The 26,072-nt window shown below is 52.1% G+C and overlaps 1 protein-coding gene across 2 annotated transcripts in view; it reads right to left on the bottom strand.

The window, feature by feature from the left end:
- The window catches only part of RRP12 (ribosomal RNA processing 12 homolog), a 44,890-nt gene that overhangs the window by 6,617 nt on the left and 12,201 nt on the right, over positions 1-26,072 (bottom strand). For both annotated transcript variants that reach the window (XM_012439587.2, XM_012439588.2), the window contains 25 exons: positions 25,937-26,053; positions 24,363-24,501; positions 24,125-24,252; positions 22,421-22,519; positions 21,705-21,796; positions 18,442-18,553; positions 18,104-18,201; positions 16,699-16,813; positions 15,040-15,182; positions 14,692-14,813; positions 9,878-9,942; positions 9,625-9,787; positions 8,989-9,143; positions 8,686-8,753; positions 8,016-8,109; positions 6,895-7,053; positions 6,688-6,768; positions 6,427-6,532; positions 6,133-6,240; positions 5,400-5,557; positions 3,199-3,290; positions 2,905-3,069; positions 2,617-2,789; positions 2,280-2,405; positions 408-457 (listed from right to left, as the gene is read on the bottom strand). In XM_012439587.2, coding sequence (XP_012295010.1) covers positions 408-457; positions 2,280-2,405; positions 2,617-2,789; positions 2,905-3,069; positions 3,199-3,290; positions 5,400-5,557; positions 6,133-6,240; positions 6,427-6,532; positions 6,688-6,768; positions 6,895-7,053; positions 8,016-8,109; positions 8,686-8,753; positions 8,989-9,143; positions 9,625-9,787; positions 9,878-9,942; positions 14,692-14,813; positions 15,040-15,182; positions 16,699-16,813; positions 18,104-18,201; positions 18,442-18,553; positions 21,705-21,796; positions 22,421-22,519; positions 24,125-24,252; positions 24,363-24,501; positions 25,937-26,053 — 2,928 coding nt within the window. The remainder of the gene's footprint in view (positions 1-407; positions 458-2,279; positions 2,406-2,616; positions 2,790-2,904; positions 3,070-3,198; positions 3,291-5,399; positions 5,558-6,132; positions 6,241-6,426; positions 6,533-6,687; positions 6,769-6,894; positions 7,054-8,015; positions 8,110-8,685; positions 8,754-8,988; positions 9,144-9,624; positions 9,788-9,877; positions 9,943-14,691; positions 14,814-15,039; positions 15,183-16,698; positions 16,814-18,103; positions 18,202-18,441; positions 18,554-21,704; positions 21,797-22,420; positions 22,520-24,124; positions 24,253-24,362; positions 24,502-25,936; positions 26,054-26,072) is intronic.

The raw sequence follows: 26,072 nt of genomic DNA, 5'->3' as shown, positions 1-26,072 counted from the left end.
CCTGGTTTGCACCAACTGAGCCCTGTGACCCTGGGGATGATGGAGTCCCTATCTTTGTGAGGCTATGTGGAGCCCTCAGCACAGTGTCCAGTGCACAGCCATGCTCCCTGTGATAGATGCCCCCACCCCATGCAGGAGTACACAGGGAAGCTGCTGCCCTCGCACAGCACACGCCCTTGCTGCAGAGACAAGGGTCTCTGTTTCTTTCTCCTTTAACTAGACAAGCATCACCCCCTCTGGCAAGGCACCCACAGCCCTTTGGACCGCCTGCTATGCACACCTGCAAGATTGCACTGAGCATTCCGGAAGCAGGGCAGGTGCAATGCCTGTGTGTGGTGGGGGTGGGAAGCTGTGGGGCCCAGGCTTAGGTGTGAAGCGCCAGCCCCCCGTCTGCAGGAACTACTCACATTCCTGACAATCACGTCTTCCATTAGGTCAGCCATCTCTTCATCCTCACCTGGAGCCAAAAAAGAGAAGCCCGTGAGCACGTGGGAGCTTCTCAAAACCTACGCTTTCCTTCTCCCACTTCTGGCTCACCAGGCTGAGGGGGCACCTGCCTTCCTCAGACCCACATCCTCCTTCTGCTAGAAGAGATGAGACCCCTGAGCACTACGCTTTTCTCCTCCTCATCCTAGGCCCCAGGGATAACGGCCCCTCAAAAAAGTGGTGACCCTACTTTTGCAGTGAATAACGGCTTTGTTTCAAACTTTTTTACCCACTCACCCACCCTTCATCTGTTTGAGATTTGAAGAAAGCCCCAGGTTTCTGCAGGAGTCTGGCACTTCCACAGGCCCACACACGCCCCCACTGTACCAGGATGGCTTCATTCTCCTGTTTGAAATCTCTGCCCATGCAATATGTGCTGGGCTCCATGTAGGGTATAAAGAAGTATGAAACTGACCAGTTGGAAGGAAGAGAAACTCAGGCAAAGTCAATCAACAACCAAAAGACAATAGAGAGCACGTGACCGTGCGGTGGCTCACACCTGTAATCCCAGCACTTTGGCAGGACGAGGTGGGAGGATCACCTGAGGTCAGGAGTTTGAGACCAGCCTACAACATGGTGAAACCCCATCACTACTAAAAATACAAAAATTAGCTAGGCATGGTAGTACATATCTGTAGTCCCCTATACTTGGGAGACTGAGGCAGAATCACTTGAACCCAGGACATGAGGGTTGCAGTGAGTTCAGACTGAGCCACTGCACTCCAGCCTGGGTGACAGAATGTGACTCCATCTCCAAAGAAAAGCAAATGACCAAGGGCTGAAGGCTAAGCATCCTCTGGGCTAGGCAGGAGTTCTGGGGGAATCAGGCCTAAAGTCTGAGGTGCCCAGGAAAGGCTACAAAAGGGGCCTTGAGCTGAATCCTGAAGAGCAGGGGGGTTTGGAAAGGCAGACAGAGGGCAGGGGTCCTGGCAGCCTCAGGAATGCCTGGGCACCAAGGGGAACAGGAGATGGGAAAGTATACAGGGGCGAGAGGAGGAGAGAAGACGCTAGACACGGAACTACAAAAGGCACATGTAAACCCAGCACATACACTGTGCCACCACACCGATTCCTCTTCATTCCAACCCGGAAAAGTAGGCACCAGGACTGTATGATACCCACTCTGAGCAAGGAAATGGAGCTAAGGAGAGGCTGAGTGGCGGCAGTCACACGGCCGGTGAGTTGGGTGCATGCAGAGCAGCGAGGCTTCAGTTAGGAGGTGCAGAGAGGCAAGGGCCCAGAACTCGCAGCAATAGGAACCGAACAAAGGGAAGACAGGTGTGTTCTCGAAGACCTAGGTGTTTCTTAGCTAATGGGTGGATATGTGGAGAGGCTCCAGGAAAAACTAAAGAGGGTTCCAAGATGTCATACCCGAGAGACTCCTGGGCAATGTGAGACATTGGGATTGGGAAGTTGGGAGAGTTGCAGCCTCTGGCTCTTTCTGCCTCTAAATGATCTTCAGGGCCTTAGTCAAGCTTGCATAAGAAAAGAAAAAAAAAGAGGAAGGACGAAAAGGAAGAGGAGGGGGAGGAGGAAAACAGAAGACTAACAGTGTATCACACAGTAAGGCGAAGGACTGTTTCTGGTAGTTTCCTTTGAGTTAAATATGTATTGTATAAATGGCTCAGTCACAACATACGAAGATTTCTTAACATGGTCTAAAAAGTTTGAGGAGGCTGCCTGAGAGATGAGCTTCTCAGGTCTGTTTTTACCCACACTTCCTCAACAAGTGGCCACCGAAGGAATAAGTGAACACGGTGAATAAATGAATGGACAAGCGCGCTGGGCCCCACCTTTGGCGCCTTCCTCTTCCTCCATCTTGTGGGTGTCCTCCTCTTCCTTTATGATCAGTCGGCCATCAGCGCTCACCTTGAAGCCATGGTCCTTCTTCCTGCCCCGGCCCGGCCCTGGCTGTGTGGCTGGTGTGGAGAGTTTGGCATGAGGAGGTGGAAGGCCAGTCCCATGCTACTCACACCCTCATGACCAGCAAGCCCCGTTCAGGGACCCCAAATGAGCAACTCTCAGCCCTGCCCATGGGCCTGCCACGGATGCCACCCCCTACCCGCCACCCGAGAACCTAGCACCATGGCAAGTCTGTTTTCTGAGTGCACAGGCCAGCCTTGTGCTTACCCAGGACTCGCTGGGCCACCTTGGGATCCAGGAAGTTGAGGGGCTCGTCCCCGCCACCCTCCTTCAGCCATGCTCGGCCCCTCTGTTGCGCCAGCTTCCGCTGCTCCTTGCCCCGGCTTCTTTCCTCCTCCTCATCGTCCTCATCCTCTGAGTCAGCCAAAATCTCCTCAATGCTAAGGACAGAGAAGCCCCCAGTCAGAGGGCTCCCGAGAGAGGGGGTTGGTGGGCATTGTCAGCAGGCCCTTGGGTTGGGGGACACCAGGTCCCAAGGCCCTACCATGGTCTCACCTGTCGCCTTTGCCCTGGGCGGGCTCCTCGTCCTCCTCCTCTTCTTCCTCCTCTGCGGCAGCCTGGCTCAGGGCTCGGTGCCTCTTGGCCCGGGCCTCAGCTTTCCGGATGTTTACCAGGACTTTGTGGTACTCCTCCGGCAACAGCCTTTTTACCAGCTCAAATCTGAGGTGACAAGGAAGGGCTGGTGAGAGGCACATGCCAGATGGTTCAACCCAGAGGTAGTGTCCCTGTAAGGACTGGAAGCCCTTGACTCCTAGCCTGCCCTACCCCCACCCCCTTCAGTGCACAGACCCAAACTTGCGGATGAACTTGGTGAAGAGGTTCCGAAGCTTCATGCGGAAGTGCCGCCGCATGTCATCTGAAAGCTTCCCAATGGCTTCCATCTGCCGGAGAGCAAGAACACCAGGCTTTCAGTGAGGAGCCTTCCAGGCTGTCCCTTCACTGCCATCCAGACCAGGGCCACAGAAGGGGAGGCCCAGCTGAGCGGAGGGCGAGAATGGCCCTGCTCCTGGCCCACACCCTGGTCCGGTCATGCTTCCCTCAGGTGGGTGGCCCCCATCTCTCCCCTACACCCTTCTTCAGGACACAAGGCCTGAGCACCCTCGCAGGATGAGAGCTTTAATCTTTGAAACAGTGCTTGGTACTCGACATATATCCTCTCCTTGAAGCCTGAGGACTACCCCTGAGATACATGCTATCACCCCCTATTTATAGAAGAGGACGCAGTGGCACAGAGGATGAAGTGTTTGCTAAATGGCCATAGAGGTTGGAGTTCAGTCCAGAATCATCTGATGCCCTGGTTCCTGCTTCGCCCCTATGTCCCTCCCATCTCACTGCATTCTGCTCTGGCTGGATCCCTCTTAAGCCTTCACGTGGCCCAGTTTGGGTTACATGTGAAGATCTTCTTATCTCCAATGTCTCCCAAATGGCTAGGGCGATAGGGTCCCCATCTACTCTTTTTTTTTTTTTTTTTTTGAGCCTGTCTTGCTCTGTTACCCTGGCTGGAGAACAATGGCATGGTCTTGGCTCACTGCACCCACTACCTCCCAGGTTCAAGCAATTCTCACAACTCAGCCATATGACTAGCTGGGAGAGGTACCTGACACCATGCCTGGCTAATTTTTGTAGTTTTTAGTAGAGATGAGCCTTCGCCATGTTGGCCAGGCTGGTCTCAAACTCCTGACCTCAAGTGATCCACCACATCTGGCCTCCCCATCCACTCTTTGAAGGACTTCAATACATCCTTTTTTTTTGAGACAGAGTCTTGCTCTGTCATCCAGACTGGAGTGTAGTGGTGTGATCTCAGCTCACTGCAACCTCTGCCTCCTGGGTTCAAGCGATTCTCCTGCCTCAGCCTCCCAAGTGGCTGAGATTACAGGCACCTGCCACCATGCCCAGCTAAGTTTTGTATTTTTAGTAGAGATGGGGTTTCACCCTGTTGGCCAGGCTGGTCTTGAACTCCTGAACTCAAGTGATCTGCCCACCTTGGTCTCTCAAAGTGCTGGGATTACAGGCATGAGGCACCGCATCCAGCCAGGGCGTCTGTAAATTTGAATAGCTCCATGATGAATTGCTGTCTAGCTCTTCTCCCCACCTTTGGTCCCTAGTTAGGCTGCAGGCTTTGAGGGCAGTGGGAGGGTATGCTGATTCTCATCTGCCCCTTCCTATCTTGAACCCAAGGCAAGACACAAAGAAAATATGCAAGAGGAGCTGGGCGCAGTGGCGCGTGCCTGTAATCCCAGCTATTCCGGACGCTGAGGCAGGAGAATCACTTGAACCCAGAAGGCAGAGGTTGCAGTGAGCTGAGATTGCGCCATTGCATTCCAGCCTGGGCAACAAGAGCGAAACTCCATCTCAAAAAAAAAAAAAAGAAAAGAGAAGAAAAGAAAATATGCAAGAGGACCAGGAGGTCTGGTGTGACTCAAGCCAGCTGCATGTAAGAAACTGAGGCAGCAGATACAGTGCACAGCTTGTCTGGAAGCCTGTCACAGCCTGGGCGAGGCTTCTCTTGGCAAGAGAGGGCCAGAAACCCAATACCAAGAAGCTCTTCAGATCCTTCTGTAGCCCAGCAGAGGCCCCAGAGGAATAGCCTCTAGCCAGCAAGGTCAAAATGCAAGATGGGAAAAAAAAGGCAAGAGGAGGGGGTCCTGTGAAGGGAGAGTCCAGTGTCTGAGTCCCATGATCTGGAAAATTGCTGGCCTCAGTTTCCCCACCTGGAAAATGAAGGGTGTGCCCCTGCCCACGGGCCTTTACCCTGGAGAGCCCCTGTTTCCTTCCATGGAGGGCTCTGGGGTGAAGAGAAGTCACCTGGGCAGTGTGCCCCCCTCACCTCCACCCGATGGGCATTCTCCTATGGGTCCCTTTTAGGGCTCCTTAATGACCTTCTGGCTACAAAAAAAAAGTTTGAAACTTGCAGGCCTTGAAGCTTCTGGGTCTACGCTGACAGCTCAGAGGCCACCCTGCCACTCGCTAAGGGGAACGGGGACACTCACCACCAGCTGCACATGCTTGGCCAGGTGTGCCACGCCCATGACAGTCACCACCACCTTGATGAAGCCCAGTGCAGACTTGACCACATCACGGGTGCGCGAGGCCAGAAGCAGGCACACATTCTCCAGCAGCTGCTCCACTGTGCTGGTCCCCATCAGACCTGTGGCAGTGAGGGGGTCACTGTCCAAGACACCCAGAACCCCACCCAGACCCAAAACCCCCCATTGGAAAACAGCCACTCAAATGTCAGTAGCTGACATGGAGAGCCTTTCCAAAGCCTGGGATAGTTCCAATCACTCTCCATGGAGTGGCCTTCAGCCTTTCATCCCCCTGAGTAGGTGCTATTTCTTGCTTCCATTTTAGAGATAGGGCACTGAGGTGCTAGGCGCTAATCAAGTTGTTCTAGGTCTCACGTGGTTGCCAAGAGGCAGGACTAGGACTGAAATGCAGGCATCAGCCCTAACCGCCTCCTAACTGCTTGACAGTGGGAGGCAGGGCCACTGGACTGTACAGTCGCACTCAGGGACAGGCCTGAGGAACGTGCCTTGGCACAGCCGCAAGGGCGGGAGGCACAGACCTGCAGGAAGGGAGACAGGGAGGCAAGCTGGGCTGGGTGTGGCTTCTCTTCCTTCCTCCGGGCATCTTTTCCCAGTTCCAAGAGCCACCTTATCCTGACCTTTTGGGCATCTACCTACCCTGAGGACTTCTCCGGCCTTCTAGGAAATAAGCATTTACCTTTAAACTCGAAAAGGAGGTGGGTCAGGGCCAGGATGCTGCAGCTGACCATGGTCACCGCGCCCACCAGGCCAGGGTAGATCAGGACAAGGTAACGCTGCAGGGCCTCTGGGGACAGAGACCAAGGTGGGTCACAGCAGGAAGGACCCACCAGGGAGGGGGACTGAGGGCCAGAGAGGAGCAGCCTGCCCAGGGCCAGGGCACAGAGCTCTCTCCACCTTTTTTGAGGGGTGCTTCCCCACCCCAGCCTATGAGCAGAGTGTCCACCCCTAGCCCGCATCCCCTGGGCCTCACCTTCCTGGTTCGAGCCAAACCTTAGGAAAGCATGGCCCATCTCCACAAGCAGCGCAAAAGCGTTCTTCCGCGCGCCCACCGACACCTCCTTGGTGCACAGGATCACCTGGCCAAGACAGCCCCATCGGTACCTGCTCCCTGAGCCATCTGCCCAGGCAGCGAATCGAGTCCCCCTACCCCCACTACTGCCCTCCCTGGATCCTGAGGCCCTTAAGAGCCACATTCCAGGGACCCGCCTCTAAAACACACACGCACACTCACCTCTGGGACGAGGGCAGTGATGAACTCCTCGTGCTCAGCTGAGAGCTTCCTCACGATGTGTATGAGGCACTTCAAGCGGGGCTGTGGGCAGGGGGCTCACAGTCAGGACCCCTCAGTGCTACCTCCACCCCACAAGCCTCAACATTGGCTCCTTCCCTGGTGTTGCCCAGCCTCCCTTGGCAGAGTGGGTGGCTCTAGAGCCCTCACCCTCTTGGCAGGTGAGGAGGTGCTCTGCAGTGAGTCCAGCAGTGTCTTCTTCAGGTCCTCCAGGTGGCTCTGCACGAAGAGGGCCCCGGGGCCCTGGGGGCTGGCACACACCTCCTCCAGCACTCGGTAGGCCTTCTTCTGCACCCCATGGGTCTTGCTCTGGCAGACAGGAATGGGTGACAGAGGCCTAGGGCTCACCTCCTGTCCAATGCCATCCACAGCAGAAGTGGGCCCTGACCCGTGGGGGCTCATGTGGCCTGACAGAGGGCCAGTGGAATGTGGAGAGCAAGTGGCTAACTCCTGGGCTAGGCACGGGGGTTTGGGGTTATGCCGTGGGGTCCGCCAATCCACTCTAGTCACCCAGCTCCGGACAGTGCTCACTCCAGTGACCGGAGTGATGCCTAGCACGTGCCAAGGCCTGCACACCTGCTGCTCTTTCTAGCCGGAGCACTCTTCTCTCTCCTTCTATGACTGACAGCTTCCTGCTCCTCCAAACCAGCTCTCTGTCACACTCCCCCGACCCCAACCGGGGACACCTTTCCCAAGGTGAGGTGGCCTGGCCCTGGATGTCCGTGTCCACCTGCACGTGCCACCCAGAGCACCTTTCACACTGTTAGGTAAGTGCTACTAAACTGTGGCAGTGGGGGCAGCTTTCAGGGGGTCGCTGCTGGGCTGAGACCTGCCTGGTTGCTGGCTACAGCAGAGGGCATTTCAAGCTGAGGACCCAACCCCTGCAAAGGCACAGACAGGGCCTGTTATGTCAGGGACCCTAAGCCAGCTGAAGGAGGCTGCAGCACGGGTGGAGGAGAGTGGACTAGGTGGAATGAAGCTCAGACCAGACTGGATGGGCAGGGAGGGAGCCAGGCAAAGGAGCGTGGCCTTGGTTCTACAAGAGTCACTCAGCAGCCAAGGCCTACGCACAGTGGTGCACTTTGTCCCTTTGGGACCTACAAGACAAATGGGCTATACAGGACACAAAGGGAAGTCACTGCAGGAGAAAGCAGACAGGGACTTGATCTCGGGCAGCAGCAAGGGACAAAGATAGAAGACAGGCCCCACCATCCCACAGCCCATCTGTCCCCAAGCGTGGCTGTGCGGGGTTCCTGGCTGCCAAGGCTCACCTCTAGGTAGGGCCGGATGGTGGAGTACAGCTTGCTGATGGCGGCTTCATCAGCGCACGGAGCTAAGGCCACGACCAGGTCCAGGACAGACAATCTGCTCAGGGGCAGGAGACCAAGAAGAGGGGTGGAAGCTGGAGAAGGGCACAGATTACCAGTGTTCTTATGACTACTGGGTACGGGGAGGTGCGTGAAGTCAGGGTGAGGACACGGGGCTTGAAGGAGCTCATGAACAATCACAATGGCTAGCACCTAATTGAGCACTCATGATGTACCAGGCACCGTTCTTGGTGTTTTACACCTGCTAACTCCTTCAATCCTCATAGCAACCCTGTTGCAAGAACTATTATCAGGTCCATTTTACAGATGATGCCAGAAGCAGAATGGATAAGTAATTTGTTCAAGGTCACATAGCCCATAAGTGACGGGGCTGGGATCAGAACCATCTGATGGTGAGATGGTGTGTCTCCTGGGTCCTTGCTCCTCCCTAGCAGACTAAATGGCCTTTCCAGGAAGAAGGAACCAGTCAGCACAGCCTCCCAACACAGCCTGGACAATTAATACCTCAAGACTTCCTTAAATAATTCAAGAGGGAACCCACAGTGCTTCCACCAGATGCACCCTCCAGCTCCCTGGGCTGCTCCAGCTCAAGTGCAGGCCGTTAGTACATTACCTGGTAAAGTCAGAGCTGGCAGGGTCGAGCACCTTCTCGCTGGCTTTTTCCAGGAGACTGTTCACCAACTGGTGGCCCCAAGGGAATGAAGAGGAGAGAGTAACTGAGTAGTTAAGAGAGCAGCAACGGCAGCAGTCCCAGAGCAGCCTCCCTACCATTAGTAGCCCCCAGCCCCACGACTGCTGGGATGTGCTCCAGAATGCAGAGACCCACGTGAGCCCTGGTGGGTAGGGTCTCGGCCTCTCCAACACTGTCCACTTGAGAGCTCCCCTCCTCCTTCCTCCCTTCCCTCCCGTGGCTCACCTGAGTGTCAGTGATGGTGAGGTAAGTTCTGACGGTTTCCAGCACAGCCCGGCGAGGGGCTGGAGTGTCCCCGTCTGCCACAGGCTGGCCGTATAGGTTGAAGAGGATCGGCAAAAAGTTCTTGGCAAAGCGACTCACTTCAGCACGGTCGGCCTCTGGCAAAAGGACCAAAGTTTGCATTAAAGGCACAGGAGCTGACTGTGCCTCAGTGGCTGCTGGAGCTGCGGCCCAGACGCCTTCTCTTAGGGGAGCTTCTGGCAGGACTTGGAGCCCATAGGTTTGGGGCTCTGTGTGGCAGGAGCTGAGCCAGGGCATGGAGAACCTGGTGCCCAGTGACCTGTGGTCCTCCATGGCTCCAACCCCAGCAAGCCAGCAAAGTGCCAGCGACAGAGGAAAGCCTTCAACACTGACTAAACAAACCAGCAGCAGCTGTCAGCACACTGGAAGTAAAGGGAAAAGAGAACCATGGCTTCCAGCCTCCTACTGTCCCCTGGGGTCTGCAGCAGAAGCAGCAAAGGATGAGCTCCAGAGGCAAGTTCCTGTGGCTCTGCCTAGCAAGGAGCGTAGCAAGCCAGGGGATGGGGCCAGGGACCTGTGACATCCTCCCCAGCCCCGACTCCCACAGCCCACACGTACCTGCCTCACAGCCCTTGGTGATGAGGGTGCGCAGGGCCTGGCACACAGTGATCCTCAGGTCTGGACGCTCACTGATGGCCATGCCCAGCGTCCGTGCCAGCCCTTTGAAGGAGGCGGCCACATCTGTGGGCCTTGTGCAGAACCCAGGCAGGAGCGTCCAGATCTGGGAAAGGAAGGGACAATAAAGGAAGGTGACAAGGAGCCACCTGTGCCCACGTGCTTGTATCCACACCCTCCCCTAGCTGACCCTTACCTGCCACTGGAGTGTGTCGTAGATCTTGGACTCCACTGTGTGGCCTGCCTGAGCCAGGTCCATGGCTGCAGTGTGAGACAGGGACAAAGTGTGAGCCCGGCACCCTCCTGGCCGACCAGCCTTATTTACCAAACCAAACCAAACCAAACCAAACCAAATGCCCAATCTTGAGGACAGGAAGATGGGTGACACCCCTGGTCCCCATAAATTAAATCGTATTTGTTCATTCTAAAATACTAAAGTGCTGTAATCCCAGCACTTTGGGAGGCTGAGGTGGGTGGATCACGGCGTCAAGAGTTCAAGACTAGCCTGGCCAAGATGGTAAAACCCCATCTCTACTAAAAATACAAAAAAATTAGCCAAGTGTGGTGGCAGGTGCTTGTAATTCCAGCTACTTGGGAGGCTTAGGCAGAGAATTGCTTGAACCCAGCAGGTGGAGGTTGCAGTGAGTCCAGATAACACCACTGCACTCCAGCTGGTCTATACAGTGAGACTCTGTCTCAAACAAAACAAAACAAAACAAAAAAACTGAACCTATCACAAACAGAAAGTGCATGTCTCTCCATACTCTTACTCCTCCAGAGATAGCCTGTTTCTTGTTACTCTTTTATACTTCTTTAAACACATGCCCACTTTTTTTTTTGAGACAGGGTCTCACTTTGTGGCCTAGGCTGGAGTGCAGTGAGGCAATCTCGGCTCATTGCAGCCTCAACCTCCCAGCTCATGCGATCCTCCTACCTCAGCCTCCCAAGTAGCAGGGACTACAGGCGTGGCATGCCACCACATCCAGCTAACTTTTGGAAGACACAGAGTTTCAGGATGTTGCCCAGGCTGGTCTCGAACTCCTAAGTTCAAGCAACCCACCTGCCTCAGTCTCCCAAAGTGCTGGGATTACAGGAGTGCAAGACTGCACCTGGCCACATGCCTACTTTTAAAAACATAAACAGAAATATACTATACATATCTCATTCTGTAACCTTGTTTACTTGACAATAAAGCTGGTAACATTTACTGAGCAAGTACTATGTGGCAGTCTGTATAACGTGCACTTTACACGATTTTTCCATTTAATCCTCACAAACCTTGCCCATTTTACAGATGAGGAGCAGACCCTGGGAAATTAAACAAAACCTGCACCAAGTCACGAACTGTGGAGTGGCAGAGTTAGGATACAAAACTTGTCTGTTCAACTAACCATCTGCTAGACTCGTCTGTCCCTACCTAGCGGTTTCTTTCTTTCTTTATAATGCCTATATCACAACTCAAAGTGGTGCTTAAAGAAGTATTTTTGTAGAGATGGGGGTCTCACTCTGCTGCCCAGGCTGGCCTTGAACTTCCAGGCTCAAGTAATCCTCCTGCCTCAGCTTCCCAAGTAGATTGAACTACAGGTATGCCTGCCACACCTGGCTAACTAAAAAAATAAAATTTTTTTTGTTGAGACAGGGTCTTGCTATGTTGCCCAGGCTGTTCTTTAACTCTTGGCTCACACAGTCCTTCCGCCTCAGCCTCCCACAGTGTTGAGCTTATGGGCATGAGCCACTGCATCTGGCCAAAAGTAGAGCTTTACCATACTAATTTAACTGGAACCCTAATGAGAAAGATATAGGATGTTTTTGCTAGTATAAGCCAATACTGCAGGCATATCTTTGCTAGGAACATAAATCAGTGTGCACTTGTCTAATTATCTTCTCAGGACAGATACCTACGTGTAGTATTACCAGGATGAAGGGGGTACATAATATCATCCTTAGGTTTTATAGGTAACATTAATGATAGTAATGACCCCCATTTTGGGGGTCATCCATATTTTCTTTGATGGGCATATACTTCTGTTGAAAATAGAATAATTTTTTGTTTTTTAATATCAGGAAAAATTTTAAGTCAAGTTACTAATACATGCACGTTAATTCCCGTATAGTAGAAATACTCTTTTTTTTTGCACATGTGTAAAGAACAATACAATACTATTTTTACACAGAAAAAAACACAGCCAGACATGGTGGCTCACGCCTGTAATCCCAGCACTTTGGGAGGCTAAGGTGGGTGGATCACTTGAGGCCAGGAGGCCAAGACCAGCCTGGTCAAAATGGCAAAACTCTGTCTCTACTAAAAATACAAAACTCCGTCTCTACTAAAAATACAAAAATTAGCCGGGCACGGTAGCATGCACCTGTAATCCCAGCTATTCAGGAGGATAAGGCAGGAGAATCACTTGAAACCAGAAGGTGGAGGCTGCAGTGAGCCAAGATCGCTCCACTGCACTCCAGCCTGGGCGACAGAGTGAGACTCTGTCTCAAAAAAACAAAACTAAACTAAAAATAAAAAAATTAGCAGGGTGTGATGATACATGCCTGTAGACCCAGCTACTCAGGAGGCTGAGGCAGAATATCTTGAAAACCCGGGAGGTGGAGGTTGCATGAGCCAAGATTGCACCATTGCACTCCAGCCTGAGCAACAGAGTAAGACTCTGTCTCAAAACAAACAAGCCCAAACAAAGCAAAGAAAATACAGTAACAACCCAAAATGTCTCCAGGCATTGCTGAATGTCCTATGGGCAGCAAAATCACCCCCCTTGCTGAGAACCACTGCCCTAGACCAGGAGGCAGCCAACTTTTTGTGCAAAAGGGCCAGTACTTTAAGCTTTGCAGGCCATATGATTTCTTTTTTTTGAAACGGAGTCTTGCTCTGTTGCCCAGGCTGGAGTGCAGTGGCACAATCTTGGCTCACTGCAACCTCCACCCACCGGGTTCAAGCAATTCTCCTGCCTCAGTCTCCTGAGTAGCTAGGATTATAGACACCCACAACCACACCTGGCTAATTTTTGTATTTTTAGTAGAGATGTGGTTTGACCATGTTCGCCAGGCTGGTCTTAAGCTCCTGATTTCAGGTGATCCACCTGCCTTGGCCTCCCAAAGTCCTAGGATTACAGGCATGAGCCACTGTGCCCAGCCCGCAGTGCATATGATTTCTATCACAATAACTCTGTCATTAAAAAGTAGTGTGACAGGCCGGGCATGGTGGTTCACAGGAAGATCACCCAAGGTCAGGAGTTTGAGACCAGCCTGGCCAACATGGTGAAACCCTGTCTCTACTAAAAATACAAAAAATTTTAAAAAAATGAGCCAGATGTGGTGGCGTGTACTTGTAGTCCTAGTGACTCGGGAGGCTGAGGCAGAATCACTTGATCCCAAGGGGCAGAGGTTGAAGTGAGCTGAGATTGTGCCACTGCACTCCAGTCTGGGTGACAGAACAAGAATGAATGTGGCTGTGTTCCAATAAAATTTTATTTACAGGCGGGGCATGGTGGCTCACACCTGTAATCCCAGCACTTTGGGAGGCCAAGGCGGGTGTACTGCCTGAGGTCAGGAGTTCAGGACCAGCCTGGCCAACATAGTGAAATCCCGTCTTTACTAAAAATACAAAATTAGCCAGGTGTGGTGGCAGGCACCTGTAATCCCAGCTACTTGGGAGGCTGAGGCAGGAGAATAGCTTGAACCCAGAGGTGGAGGTTGCAGTGGGCTGAGATCACGCCACTGCACTCCAGCCTGGGAGAAAAGAATGAGACTTCGTCTCAAAAAAAAAAAAAAAAAGAACAACAACAAAAAAACATTTTATTTACAAAAACAGACAGTGGATGAAAATAGTTTAGCAATGCGGTCCTAGATCCTCAAAATCCAACGAAAACAAAAAGCTCCTGATGCCCTCACTAGGCCAAACAATGTAACTCCATGCTCTGCCTATCCTCAAGTAGGCCTGAGTCTGCCTAACACAGGACAGGAGTAAACTAGATGATAAACGGAGAGGAGACCATGATCATGCGGGATAAGAAATCATGTCTGAAAGGAGAGGGGCAGGGGATTGAGGACGTACAATCTGAACAAGAGCACCTCTGGGGTAATCATCATTTTCAAATACACACGTGATCTACAGCCATGCATCACTTGACAGGATGCGTTCTGGGGAATGTGTCAGTGGGTGATTTTGTTGTGTGAACAGCATATGTATTCACACAAACTTAGATGGCACAGCCCCTACACACCTGGGCTATGTGGTGTAGTCTACTGCTCCTAGGCTACAAACCTGGACAGCACGTTGCTGTACTGAGTGCTGCAGGCAAGTGTAACACAATGCTAAGTATGCATATATCTAAACACACCTAAACATTGAGAAGGTGGCCGGGCGCGGTGGTTCACGCCTGTAATCCTAGCACTTTGGGAGGCCGAGGTGGGTGGATCACCTGAGGTCAGGAGTTTAAGACCAGCCTGCAGGGTGAAACCCCATCTTAAAAAAAAAAAAAAATTGAAAAGGTACAGTAAAATATGGTATTATCATCTTAGGAGACCACCATCATTGAAACGTCATGTGGTGTGTGACTGCCTATGTGTACATACATACATACCCATAAATACACCTACAAGTGTATGAAAGTGTGTATACATACAAACAAACATATCACAAATTTTTACAAAATTGATCTCAAGGTTTTTCATGAGGAAGAAGGGGCACAGCTGTTCTTTGTAATCCAGAGGGGAAGAACAAGGCCCAAATGGGGCAGCTCCACGTAGAGGCAGCTATCTCCTGTTGCAGGGCGAGCTCTGCCACAGGGAGGGCCACCTGGCCACGCCTCGAAGCAGCAGGGAGGGAGAGACCCTGAGGAGGGCACGGGAGCACTGGCTGGCCACCTGCTTGGCAGAGGATGTTGCCAAGTGTCCCGAAGGCTGGGTGTGTGGTACTCAGCACCCTTCCCGACCCCTTCCGTGGAGGCTCCAGGGCTGTGTGGGGGCTCAGGTCACACACAGACAAGGGTCTCCTACCTTTGCTCTTCAGGATGTTAGCCAGGGGCAAGAAGTAGGTGGTGAAGAAACCAAGTCGCGTTTCCTGAACGTGGTCTCGGATGACAGGCAGCAGCCAGCTCCGTGGGAAATCCAGAGTCTCTCTGGGAGGAGAATAGGAAGAACCCAATGAGGATGAGGGGACAGCCCTGAGGGCAGCACATAAGACTACTGAGCCCAGAACAGAGCGATCCCCGCTCTGGCCTCTCCTGCTGAGCCCTGCGCTGACACACACACTCAGACCACAGCAATGGACATCCTTTCCAGGGGAGAGAACAAGCCGGCTGACTCCTGGGGCTTTGCTGGGAAACTAGCCAGGGTCACACTTACTCAGAGCCATCAATTTCCAAAGGCACAGCCTGCAGCACCACCTCAGGTCCCATACTGGTCACCGCAGCCCCCACTGCCTGGTCAAGAGCCGCCGTGTGGGGGAAATGAGGGGAGAGGCGCAGGTCACACAGGGACTGGAGGCACTGGAGCAGAGATGAGTGACCACACATCAGGACACGCTCGAGAGCAGGATCCACGACGAAACCCCGCCAACCTCCGAAAGGATGAGGCCGGAATTCTGGGCCTGGGTTCAATGCTACACCAGAGGGTACAAACTGAGAACCCAATTAACCACTGGTGATTGTAAAATCCAGGACCTAGGATTTTATAAACTTCTGTTATATTTAACATGTAAACATCAGAAAATTTCACACACAAATGTAGATTTCCAACTATCTTCGAAAATAGGACAAATTGGGTGGGCGTGGTGGCTCACGCCTGTAATCCAAGCACTTTGGAGGCCAAGGCGGGCAGATCACCTGAGGTCGGGAGTTCAAGACCAGCCTGACCAACATGGTGAAACCCTGTCTTTAAAAAAAAAAAAAAAGAAAAAGCTGGGTGCGGTGGCTCACGCCTATAATCCCAGCACTTTGGGAGGCTGAGGCAGGTGGATCACGAGGTCAAGAGATCGATACCATCCTGGTCAACATGGTGAAATCCTGTCTCTACTAAAAATACAAAAATTAGTTGGGTGTGGTGGCATGCGCCTGTAGTCCCAGCTACTCGGGAGGCTGAGGCAGGAGAACAGCTTGAACCCAGGAGGCAGAGGATGCAGTGAGCTGAGATCACGCCATTGCACTCCAGCCCGGGTAACAAGAGTGAAACTCCGCCTCAAAAAAAAAAGAAAAAGAAAAAGAAAATAGGACAAATTTACCTTGTCTGCATGTGACAATCAGCAATCAGCAGGCACTGAGGAGAGAGCTGCACCCTTTGTTCACCAGACCACAGCCCTCCACCAGCCACACTTTCATGGCCCTGCCTGCCTGGCCTCTTGGATGAAGCCAAATTGGCCAATCTAATCTATCAGGGCTCAGGCCAGGCCTCTTGAGGGAGACCCTGACCTCCCACAGGGGTTCCTTTTTCCAGCAATGGGAGGGAGTCAGTGAGGAGAGCCCCATGAAGCCAGGAGCTGCTGTCCCTGCTGATGCAGGACCAGTCTGGGGGCTGTCCTCAGGCCCCCACTCTCTCCTCAACTAGAGTCTGCTCAGGATCCCTGAGTGATCCCTGATTCTTTTTTTTTCTTTGTGTGTGTGTGTTTTCTTTTTGATCCCTGATTCTTAAATGATTAACCCTGGACTGGAGGAACCTCCCTGGGACCTAGGGCTGTGTAGAACATCAATGCTATACTCACTCGTTATAGGAAACTTAGAGAATTAAAACTTAAAAGATAAGGGGTGGGGGGTAAGATTTCCTAAGTTTCAAAACCAGCAACTCCAGCAAAGACTAGTGGGCAGGTAGGGGTACTCCCACCCTGTTTTCTGCCCCTCCCTTGCCGGCCAGTCACCTTCCAGAGGATACCGCATGGGGCACCTGCTATGGCCCTGTCAGGGTGGGGTGGGGAGCAGAGTGCAGAGATAACAGAGACACGTGCCCTCCAGTAGCCCACAGTCCAAGGGCCAGCACCACCTCCTGCCCTGGCCCCAGCCGCTTGCCACTCACCTTCCTCATCACTGGGTGGGCCTGTCTCCCACATGCCTCAAAGAAGACACAGAGCAGCTGCAACACGGAGCTCCAGGCCGCGTGGAATTTGTACGTCAGGCCCTCCTCCACTGCCCTGCCAAGGGAGTGGCACAGTCAGGGCCATGCTCACGCCACCCTGTGCCCCCACCAGAGAAAGTCAATGGCCAGCACCCTGAGCTACAGACACTAGCTGGCCAGCAAGAATGGGGCCCCAAGAGACAACAGAAGAGAAGTACCATTTGTGATGTGCCCACGCTCCTTAACAGTTTTAGATAATCCTAGTGCTTAAAGAAAAACCTATGAGGTAGTTATCTGACCCAACTTCCGATGGGGAAACTGAGGCTTGGAGAGATGAAATAACTGCGAGGGTCACTCTGCTAGGAACTACACTGGGCCTCCAACGTCCGTGATTTGTCACCACCCCATGCTTTCCCCATCTGACCGAAGACAGGAGACACGGTAGGAACAGGTGGCCTGGACAGAGGAAGAGCCTCTAGCCCCTCTGGCCTGTGCACACCTTGGTCTGCTCTATCTCCCAAGGAAGTCTAGGCCCCTGGAGATTTTTGGCAAGAATGGCCTACAGGAGTCAGTGTGGGGAAGTGATGGGACTGTGGCTGGGGCTGGGGGGAGTTGTATTCCTTGAGTTTTCCTGAAACTTCATCTTAGATGGATCCAAAGGAGACAGGCCTATCTTCCCCATGAGAAACAGTCATCAGAGTACCACACCCTGGAGCTGTGCAGACAGACCTCGACCTAGAGGAGACACCGAGGGTCCCAGCCCCTTGCCTGGATCACTCAGGAGGGCGCACTGCCTGCTGGAGGATGAAGTGGGTGGTGGCCGCACCTGTGAATGGCCTCTCTCATAGGTGTGCAGGGCAGCACAACATGTGAGCAAGAGTGGACTCTGTGTTCGGGCTGCCACTAGTTGGGTGACCTCAGCTTCCCGATCTGTAAAATGGAGGAGGCACCCATCTCCTAGCACTGTTGTGGTTTATAATGATGAAATGCTTAACTGTTGTTCTGAGAACTGTCCCTGTGTCACCTCAATTCATCCTCCCCTGCCTGTTATTCACTTTGACTGACAAGGACCCTGAGGTAAGAGAGAGGTAGAGGAACTTGCTCCAGATGACTGCGACCTCCAATCAATACAGCTGGACTGAAACCCAGTGGGTGCCAGAGTCCACACCCTTCAGCACCACACTATGGCAGCTCTCACATTATGTGTCCGCTGCTCTGGCAGGTGTTCAGTAAGCAGCCAGCAATCCCGTAAAGCACTGGCACTGCAGCCTGGCCCACAGTAGGTGGACAGTGGAGCACCTGTCATCATATAGAACTTTCTTCAAGGTACCCCCATTTCTTCCAAATGTGGACCCCATATCCTCACCTGAACATCTTGACAACAGACTGGGCGGGGCCTGAGGCTGAGGAGGTCACGGAGCCAATGTCAGCCATGTGCAGAGCCACACATTCCTTCAGGATCTCCTGCAAAGAGAGGCCACAGGCTATCTGGGCCCAAGGCGGCCCCCCAGGACCACTCTTCCCTCCCAGGCAACAGCTTCCTGGGAGTCCAAGTCAGCTTCAAAGAAACATGCCACCACACTCCCCCATTTTGAGAGCAGCTTCTCGGGGCCCGAGCTGGCGGCCAGGGGCCAGTGCTGGGAGAGACAGGGCAGTCCACAGAACCCTCTGTGCTCTGTGCTACCTCAGCTAGAGCTGTAGTACCTTGAGGCTCTGTGTGGCAGCGGTCACCACTTGCGAGTGTGGGGAAAGGAGGCAGGTCACTGCAGTTCCAAAAAAGCGAGGGAGGTGGCCTAGCCCCAGGTCCCACTGCAACCTGTCAAGACAAAAGGCTTCTGTGGGGCCTGGCTCTGAGCCCTGGGGGCCCGGGCAACCAGGGCTCAACCCTCAGACGGCCCAGCTCTGACAACAATCACAAATCCACTGATCTACAAGGCTCCATCGGGCCCTTCTGGTGGGTGATTTTCAAAAAGGCACTATCAGGCCAGTGTGGTGGCTCACACCTGTAATCCCAGCACTTTGGGAGGCCGAGGCGGGCAGATCATGAGGTCAGGAGATAGAGACCATCTCGGCTAACACAGTGACACCCCGTCTCTACTAAAAATACAAAAAATTAGTTGGGTGTGGCGGCATGCGCCTGTAGTCCCAGCTACTCAGGAGGCTGAGGCAGGAGAATCACTTGAACCTGAGAGGCAGAGGTTGCGGTGAGCCGAAATCATACCACTGCACTCCAGCCTGAGCAACAGAGCAAGACTCCACCCAAAAAAAAAACAAAAAAAAGACGGGGTGGGGGGGCACTATTGTTCAAGTAATAACTACATGTGGTAAAAAATTAAAATGAAAGGCATGCCTTCCCTAACTCATCCTCTGGCCTGACCCTTCTATGCACTTCCCAGGGGAAAATCAAGGTTAAGTTTCTTAAATACCTTTCCAGAAGTTCTAAAATATACAAACATAAAAATAGTAACTTCTTTTTGTTGTTGTGGTGGTGGTGGTGGTGCAATCATAGCTCACAGAGTCTCAAACTCCTGGGCTCAAGCGATCGTCCTACCTCAGGTCCTGAGTAGCTGGGACTACAGGCACATGCCACCACGCTCAGCTAATCTTTTTATTTCTTGTAGAGACAGGATCTCACTGTGTTTCCCAGGCTAGTCTCAACCTTCTGGCCAAGTGATCCTCCTGCCTTGGCCTCCCAAAACCCTGTGATTACAGGTGTGGGCCACTGCACCTGGCCTGGTAGCATTTATATAATTCTTACCATATACCAACCACTGATATGACATGCATTCATTTAAACCTTGTAACAACTAATGAGATAAATCCTATTATAATTTCCATTTTATGAATGAAAAAAGACACAGAGAAGTCAAATAACTTGCCCAAGGCCATCCAGCTTGGTAATGGGGTCAGGATTCACACCCTGGCAATCTGGTTCCAGAGTACACACAGAGAAACAATCACACCATACCTGCTGTTCTAGACCTTGCTCTTCCCCAATATATCTTAGAGTTCTTTCCATGTAAGTGCACATACAACCACTTCATTTCTTTCTTTTTTTTTTTTTGACACAGGGTCTCACCCTGTCACCCAGGCTGGAGTGCAGTGGTGCAACCTCCACCTCACGGGTTCGAGTGATTCTTGTGCTTCAGCCCCCCAGGTAGTTGGGATTACAGGTGTGCACCACCGCACCCAACTAATTTTTGTATTTTTAGTACAGATGGAGTTTTACCATGTTGGCCAGGCTGGTTTCAAACTCCTGGCCTCAAGTGACCTGCCCGCCTCGGCCTCCCAAAGTACGGGGATTACAGGTGTGAGCCACTGTCCCGGGCCCACTCTGATTGTTTCTAATAGCTGCACAGTACTTTATTGTTTATACTTCTCCCCTCCATGGAACATTTAGCTTTATTCCAGTTTTTATGCGTTACCTAGAGTGCGACAACAAGCATCCTGAGATGCACAATGGGGCCCAACTGTGGGTGTGTTCCAGCAGGATGAAGCCTGAGAAGCGGCGAACGGGGTGATTTTGCCATTTCTGGACACCTCCCAATAAAGGCAGTTTGGTGCAGGAAAAAGAACACGGGCTGGGCAGGCCTGGGCCAGAGACCTAGCCTTGCTCATCAGGACTGCATGACTAGCTCACTCGCAGAGCCTCGGTTTCTGGCTTATAAATTGGGGTAAACCCTTCTTCATGGGGTTGCTGTGATTAGTGAGAAGAAATATAGATGAAGAGTGCTTGGCACATGCCTGGGTGAGAGCAGGCAGTGGGAACCCTTCAGCTGCGGGGAAGACAGACCCAGCCTAGCAGAGCCACGAGGCCTTAGAGACACTAGCCTCCCTCCATGCAGGTCGCCAGTTCGTTACTATATACTCAGTTTCTTCTCAGCCTTATTCCAGAATGGTGGATTACTTTTTCTTTTCTTTTTTTTTTTTTGAGACAGAGTTTCGCTCTTGTTGCCCAGGCTGGAGTGCAATGGCACGATCTCCACTCACTGCAACCTCTGCCTCCCGACTGCAAGCAATTCTCCTGCCTCAGCCTTCCAAGCAGCTGAGATTATAGGCGCCCGCCACCACGCGTGGCTAATTTTTTGTATTTTTAGTAGAGATGGGGTTTTACTATGTTGGCCAGGCTGGTTTCAAACTCCTGACCCCAGATGATCCATCCGCCTCTCAAAGTGCTGGGATTATGGGAGTGAGCCACCACGCCCAATGAAAAGTGAAATTACTATTAAGTGGCCAAGCCCAAACCCTGTAAGTATGCAGACACAAAGCAGAAAGTCAGTTCACGGGCCTATGGATCCTAGAGAAGGGAGCCGTCAGTCCAGGTGGGAGTGGAGTAGAGCCGCAGAAAGGATATCCCACGGCAAGAACAGCAAGTGCACAGGAAGACACAGCCAGTGAGTGCCAAGAGGCAGGGCCTCAATCTGGGCACAGCGCTCGCAGCCACCGTGCTGTTCCTCATGGCTGGCTGGCAAAAGGTCTGGCAGGAATCAGACCTGGTTAGAATGCTGCACTGTCCTATCCCATGCCTCACAGAAACAAGAGCTGCTCTGTAGCTCACCTGACACAGAGACGCCACTTGGCCCCGGGAGGTTGAACAGCCTCTCCAGCTTCTGGCTTATGTTCCCGCCACCTCGGCAGCCAGGACAGAGGCCCTGAGCACCCCCAACCTCGGCAGCCAGGATGGAAGCCCTGAGGACCCTCCAGCCCTGGCAGCCAAGACCAAGAGGACTTGAGGACCCCACAACCTCAGCAGTTGGGATGGAGGCCCTGAGGACCCCCCACCTCAGCAGCCTAAACAGAGGCCCTAAGGATCCCCCATCTCAGCAGCCTGGAAGGAGCCCTAAGGACCCCCCACCCATGGCAGCCAGAATGGACCCCCTGACTTTGGCAGCCTGGACGCAGGCCCTAAGCACCCCTCACCTTGGCAGCCTGGACAGAGGCCCTGAGCAACCCTCCTTCATCCCTACCTCACCAGGTTGACGTGGGCTTTCTCCATGACCTTAAGCCAGGCCAGCAGAGGCTGTAAATCGTTCTCACTGGGAACGTAGTCATACAGGGCCTAGAGGTGGGAATAAGCAGGTAACTTGAGCGTGTGGAGTCTGCAACAGCACAATGATGATGACCCCTTCCCATCCTGGCACCAGCAATTTCCTGGGGACAGTGAGTGTGATCCTGGCACTCAGAGCCCCCTTGGCTTTCCCAGCTCCTGCCTCCTCCTTCTCCACAAAGCCCTCCCAGCTCTGATTCTTTGGGAGAATAGTCTCTAGGAGCAGCGGAGTATCATAGGTCACACATCACTTTGTGAGTCTGACAAAAGCCAGAGGCCTTGTTGGGAGAAAAAAAAAATACATTTTGCTAATTTGGGGGATTTGTTCCCCCTCCCAAAATCCATCCACAGACCTCTAAGGTTGAGAGCCCTGCTCAAGGTATCTGTGAGCACCACGAGACCATGCTGAAACAGTTCATTAAAGTTAACTAGGTCAAGGGACAGGGTCCCAGCTCCTGGGGACACTGATGTGGATTTGGTGGCTGGACTCTAATCTTCCTTCTGTTTCTACTGGGCACCTCCACTGGGACACCCCAGCATAGCCAACCTCACTCTGTAGAAAAGATGCAGGGCCAGTGCCCCGAGCCTCCCAAGGGACACCCCCGCAATGCCCCTCACCCCACCAACAGGCCTCACCGTGATGATCTGGGCGTTGAGCTCTGCTGACAGGGTGCTCAGGCCAGGTCTGGCGTGGAAGAGGCTGTGAAAGGCCTGCATGGCACAGGCTGTCACCAGCTGGAGGGGACACACAGGCTTAGAAAGGAACTGCAAAGTCCACGGCTGACCCCTCAACATTCCACCCTACCCCATGTGCTAGGGAGTTGAGGGCCCCCTGAACCTCACATATGCCCCCCACACAGAGACACTCTGAGGACTCTCACCTTAGTAAGACATGGAAGCCACTGAAAAAGCTTTAAATGACTTAAAGACAGAAATATTAACAAAATGGCTTTAACATAACACTAAAAAAGCAGGCTATAAATGGTCTGCATGCTATAATTATAGCTGTGGGTTTTTTTGTTTTTTTTTAAGACAGAATCTGGCTCTTTTGCCAGGTACAGTGGTGAGACCAATACAGGTGCATGCCACTATGCCTGGATAATTTTTCAACTTTTGTAAAGACAAAGTCTCACTATGTCGTCCAGGCTGGTCTCAAGTTCCTTGCCTTCCGCCTCGGCCTCCCAAGTGCTAAGTTTACAGGCGTGAACTTCACCTGGCCTTTGCACGTGTTATCAAGTACATCTGCTTATCCAAAGAGAAAATATCTGAAAGGATACCCAGGAAGTTATTTGCATTTTCTACCTTAGGAAACAGGATTTGGAGAAGGAGATTTTTACTTTATATACTTCTGAATCGTTTTTTCCTTTTAAACAATGATTATGTTATTTACATTTCACAATTTTAAAGGTATGTATGTAAATAAACACTACAGGAGAACACACAGTGAATAGGCAGGAGTATCTGTGGGGCGTCGGTTCCAGGACTGCCCCCTCCATGGACAGAAAAATCTACCAATGCTCAGGTCCCTATATAAAATGGTGTAGTATTTGTATATAACCTACACGTATCCTCTCATATACTTTAACTCACCTGGATTACTTATAATACATAATACAATATAAATGCTATGTAAATAGCTGCTACACTCTGTTGTCTAGGGAATAACGAAAAGGAAAAAAACTACACGTTCAGTACAGAAGCAACCAACCATTTTCTTTTCCCTGTATATTTTCTTTTCTTTTTTTTTTTTTTACACAGGGTTCTTGCTCTGTTGCCCAGGCTGGAGTGCAGTGGCATGACCATGGCTCACTGCAGCCTCAACCTCCTGGGCTCAAGCAATCCTCCCACTTCCACCACTCAAGTAGCTGGGACTATAGGCATGTGCGATCATGCCTGGTTCCCAAATTATTTTCAATCCAAGGTTGGCTGAATTTATAGCTGTGGGACCCACACATACAGAGGGCTGACTGTATAAAGATTTAGAGAATTGTGCTAGAAATGGTGGAAATACAGGGAATCATTTTTCTTGTGTCTTTAAAGCTGCTAAAAAAAAAAACCAATTGGTATAGGGTACATAGAGCTGGGGCAGAGGGAGGGTGTACCAGCCCACTACAGATCACCCTGACTGTGACCTGATCTCTGAGATCAGCTTTCAACTGGAAGGGGACCCTGATATGGCCTGGCCCAGCCAAATACCACAGATTGATGTGGTACCCTTGGTTTTAGCTAAGAACACAGCCAGGGAGGGAGACCCCAGGCCCTGCTTTTGACTGACCAGTGAGTTCCCCAAATGCCACCACTGTAGACCCCTCTTTCTCCAGCTCTTGGGCCTGCACTCACCACATGGCTCAAGGTCATGACCCTGAGGAGAGTCTCGCTGCAGCTCTTCACCAGGCCTTCTGGGAAGCAGGGCAGCAGGTCCTTCAGCAGTGTCAGCATGTGCAGTGTGGTGGTGGCCTCCTTGGAGCCTGGTAGACATAACGGGAATTGAGACACCAGCCGCCTCCCTGCAGCAGGCCCTGTCGTGCTCTGCCAGCCACGTCCTCCCATCCACCTGCCCTCCATTTGGCTTCCCCACCTCCAGACTTCTCAATCTCCTGGATACAGAACTTAGCGGTGGAAACAGCAGCAGGATGATGGGCAGGGTCCTTTTCTCCAAACATGAATTCACTGCCCTTGAGAACTGAGCATACTCCATGCTGGGCAGCCTTTCGGATCTGAGGGGCAAGGAAAGCAGGGGACAAGGCCAGATCAGCATTCCAGCAGCATCCTGGGTGTCCGGCACCATCGCCAACCAACAAGCTTTGGCTGAACATATAGATCCAATGATGATCTGACTATATAGATCCAGTGCTATGCCAGGGCCTTCACAAGTACAGAATCCTGAGCTGTGAAGCAGGACAAACCCCGGTTCAAATCCCTGTTCTATAACTAACTCACCAAATGGCCTTGAGCAAGCCCAACTACTTAATTTCTGAGTTTCAGTATCATCTTTAAACAGGGATTTCTTCATTCACCCAATCATCTGGCAAACACTGAGTGTCCACCAAGCCAGGCACTGTTCTAGGTCCTGGCAAACTGGCAGTGAATAGCAGGCAACTCACCTTCTAGCCAGGAGGCAGAAAACAAATAAATACACAGCAGAAGGTAAAAAGTACTGTGCAGACCACAAAGCAGGGGCTGCCGCTTTTTATACGGTGGTCAGGAAAGTGTCACCGTGGTGAAGGTGAGGAAAAGGTCACATGAGCACTGAGGGAAGGAGGCATGAGACCATCTGGGCTGACAGTGCTGAGCACTAGGAGTGATCACATGACTGTTATTGTCATTGTCTCCTGCCCTAACTTTCCAGAGGAAACAGTGGGGAACCACCACTTAAGTACCTGCCTTAAGCCAGGAACTGCACTAGGCCTGTGGGGAACACTGGAGTCTCCCCACAAACTCTAGTTGGTATAATTATCTTATTATCTTTTTTTTTTTTTTTTTGAGATTCAGTCTCACTTGGTGGCCCAGGCTGGAGTGTAATCGTGTGATTTTGGCTCACTGCAACCTCCACCTTCCAGGTTCAAGCAATTCTCCTGCCTCAGCCTCCTGAGTAACTAGGATTACAAGTGCCTACCACCATGCCTGGCTAATTTTTATATTTTTAATAGAGATGGGGTTTCACTATGTTAGCAAGGCTGGTTTCAAACTCCTGACCTCAAGTGATCCTCCCACCTTGGCCTCCTCCCAAAGAGATTACAAGCGTGAGCCACCATACCTGGCCAATTAATAGTCAGGAAGCTGAGGCTCAGAGAGTTTAAGTAACTTGCCAAGCTCACACCTCGAACGGTGAATTCGGGATCCAACTCAGGTCTGTGTGACTCCCCTGACTATGCTGCCCTCCCTGCTGAGGTGAACAGACACATGGGGAGAGTCTGTGCCAACAGGGCAATGACTGACGAAGCATCAGAGACTCAGACGGGGCTAATAGTGAACAGCCTCCTGGAGGAGGCTGCCTTCTGGATCTAAATGCATGATGCCTCAGACGCAGAGAGCAGAAGCCAGTACTCAGGGCAAGCTCCCCGATGTCACTCAGCTAGCCAAGTCTGGGCTGTGCTGGGCTGGGTAGTGGCTGTCCCCTTGCCCCATTTTCTGGGGATCTAGCAGTCTCACCTTGGGCTTGGGATGCACTGTGAAGCTCAGCAGCCCATGGTACACCTGAAGGGTCACAGGGTAGCCCCACGCCTCCAGGTCTTGCTTCCGCAGAAGGGTGGCCAGGCAGGACAGGACCTGGAAGAAAATCAGAGTC

Source organism: Aotus nancymaae, unplaced genomic scaffold, assembly GCF_030222135.1.
Source record: "Aotus nancymaae isolate 86718 unplaced genomic scaffold, 86718_ANA_hifiasm-v0.15.2.pri h1tg000010l, whole genome shotgun sequence".
In the NCBI taxonomy this organism is placed as follows: Eukaryota; Metazoa; Chordata; class Mammalia; order Primates; family Aotidae; genus Aotus; species Aotus nancymaae.
This window is presented reverse-complemented; position numbering and strand designations above follow the sequence as displayed.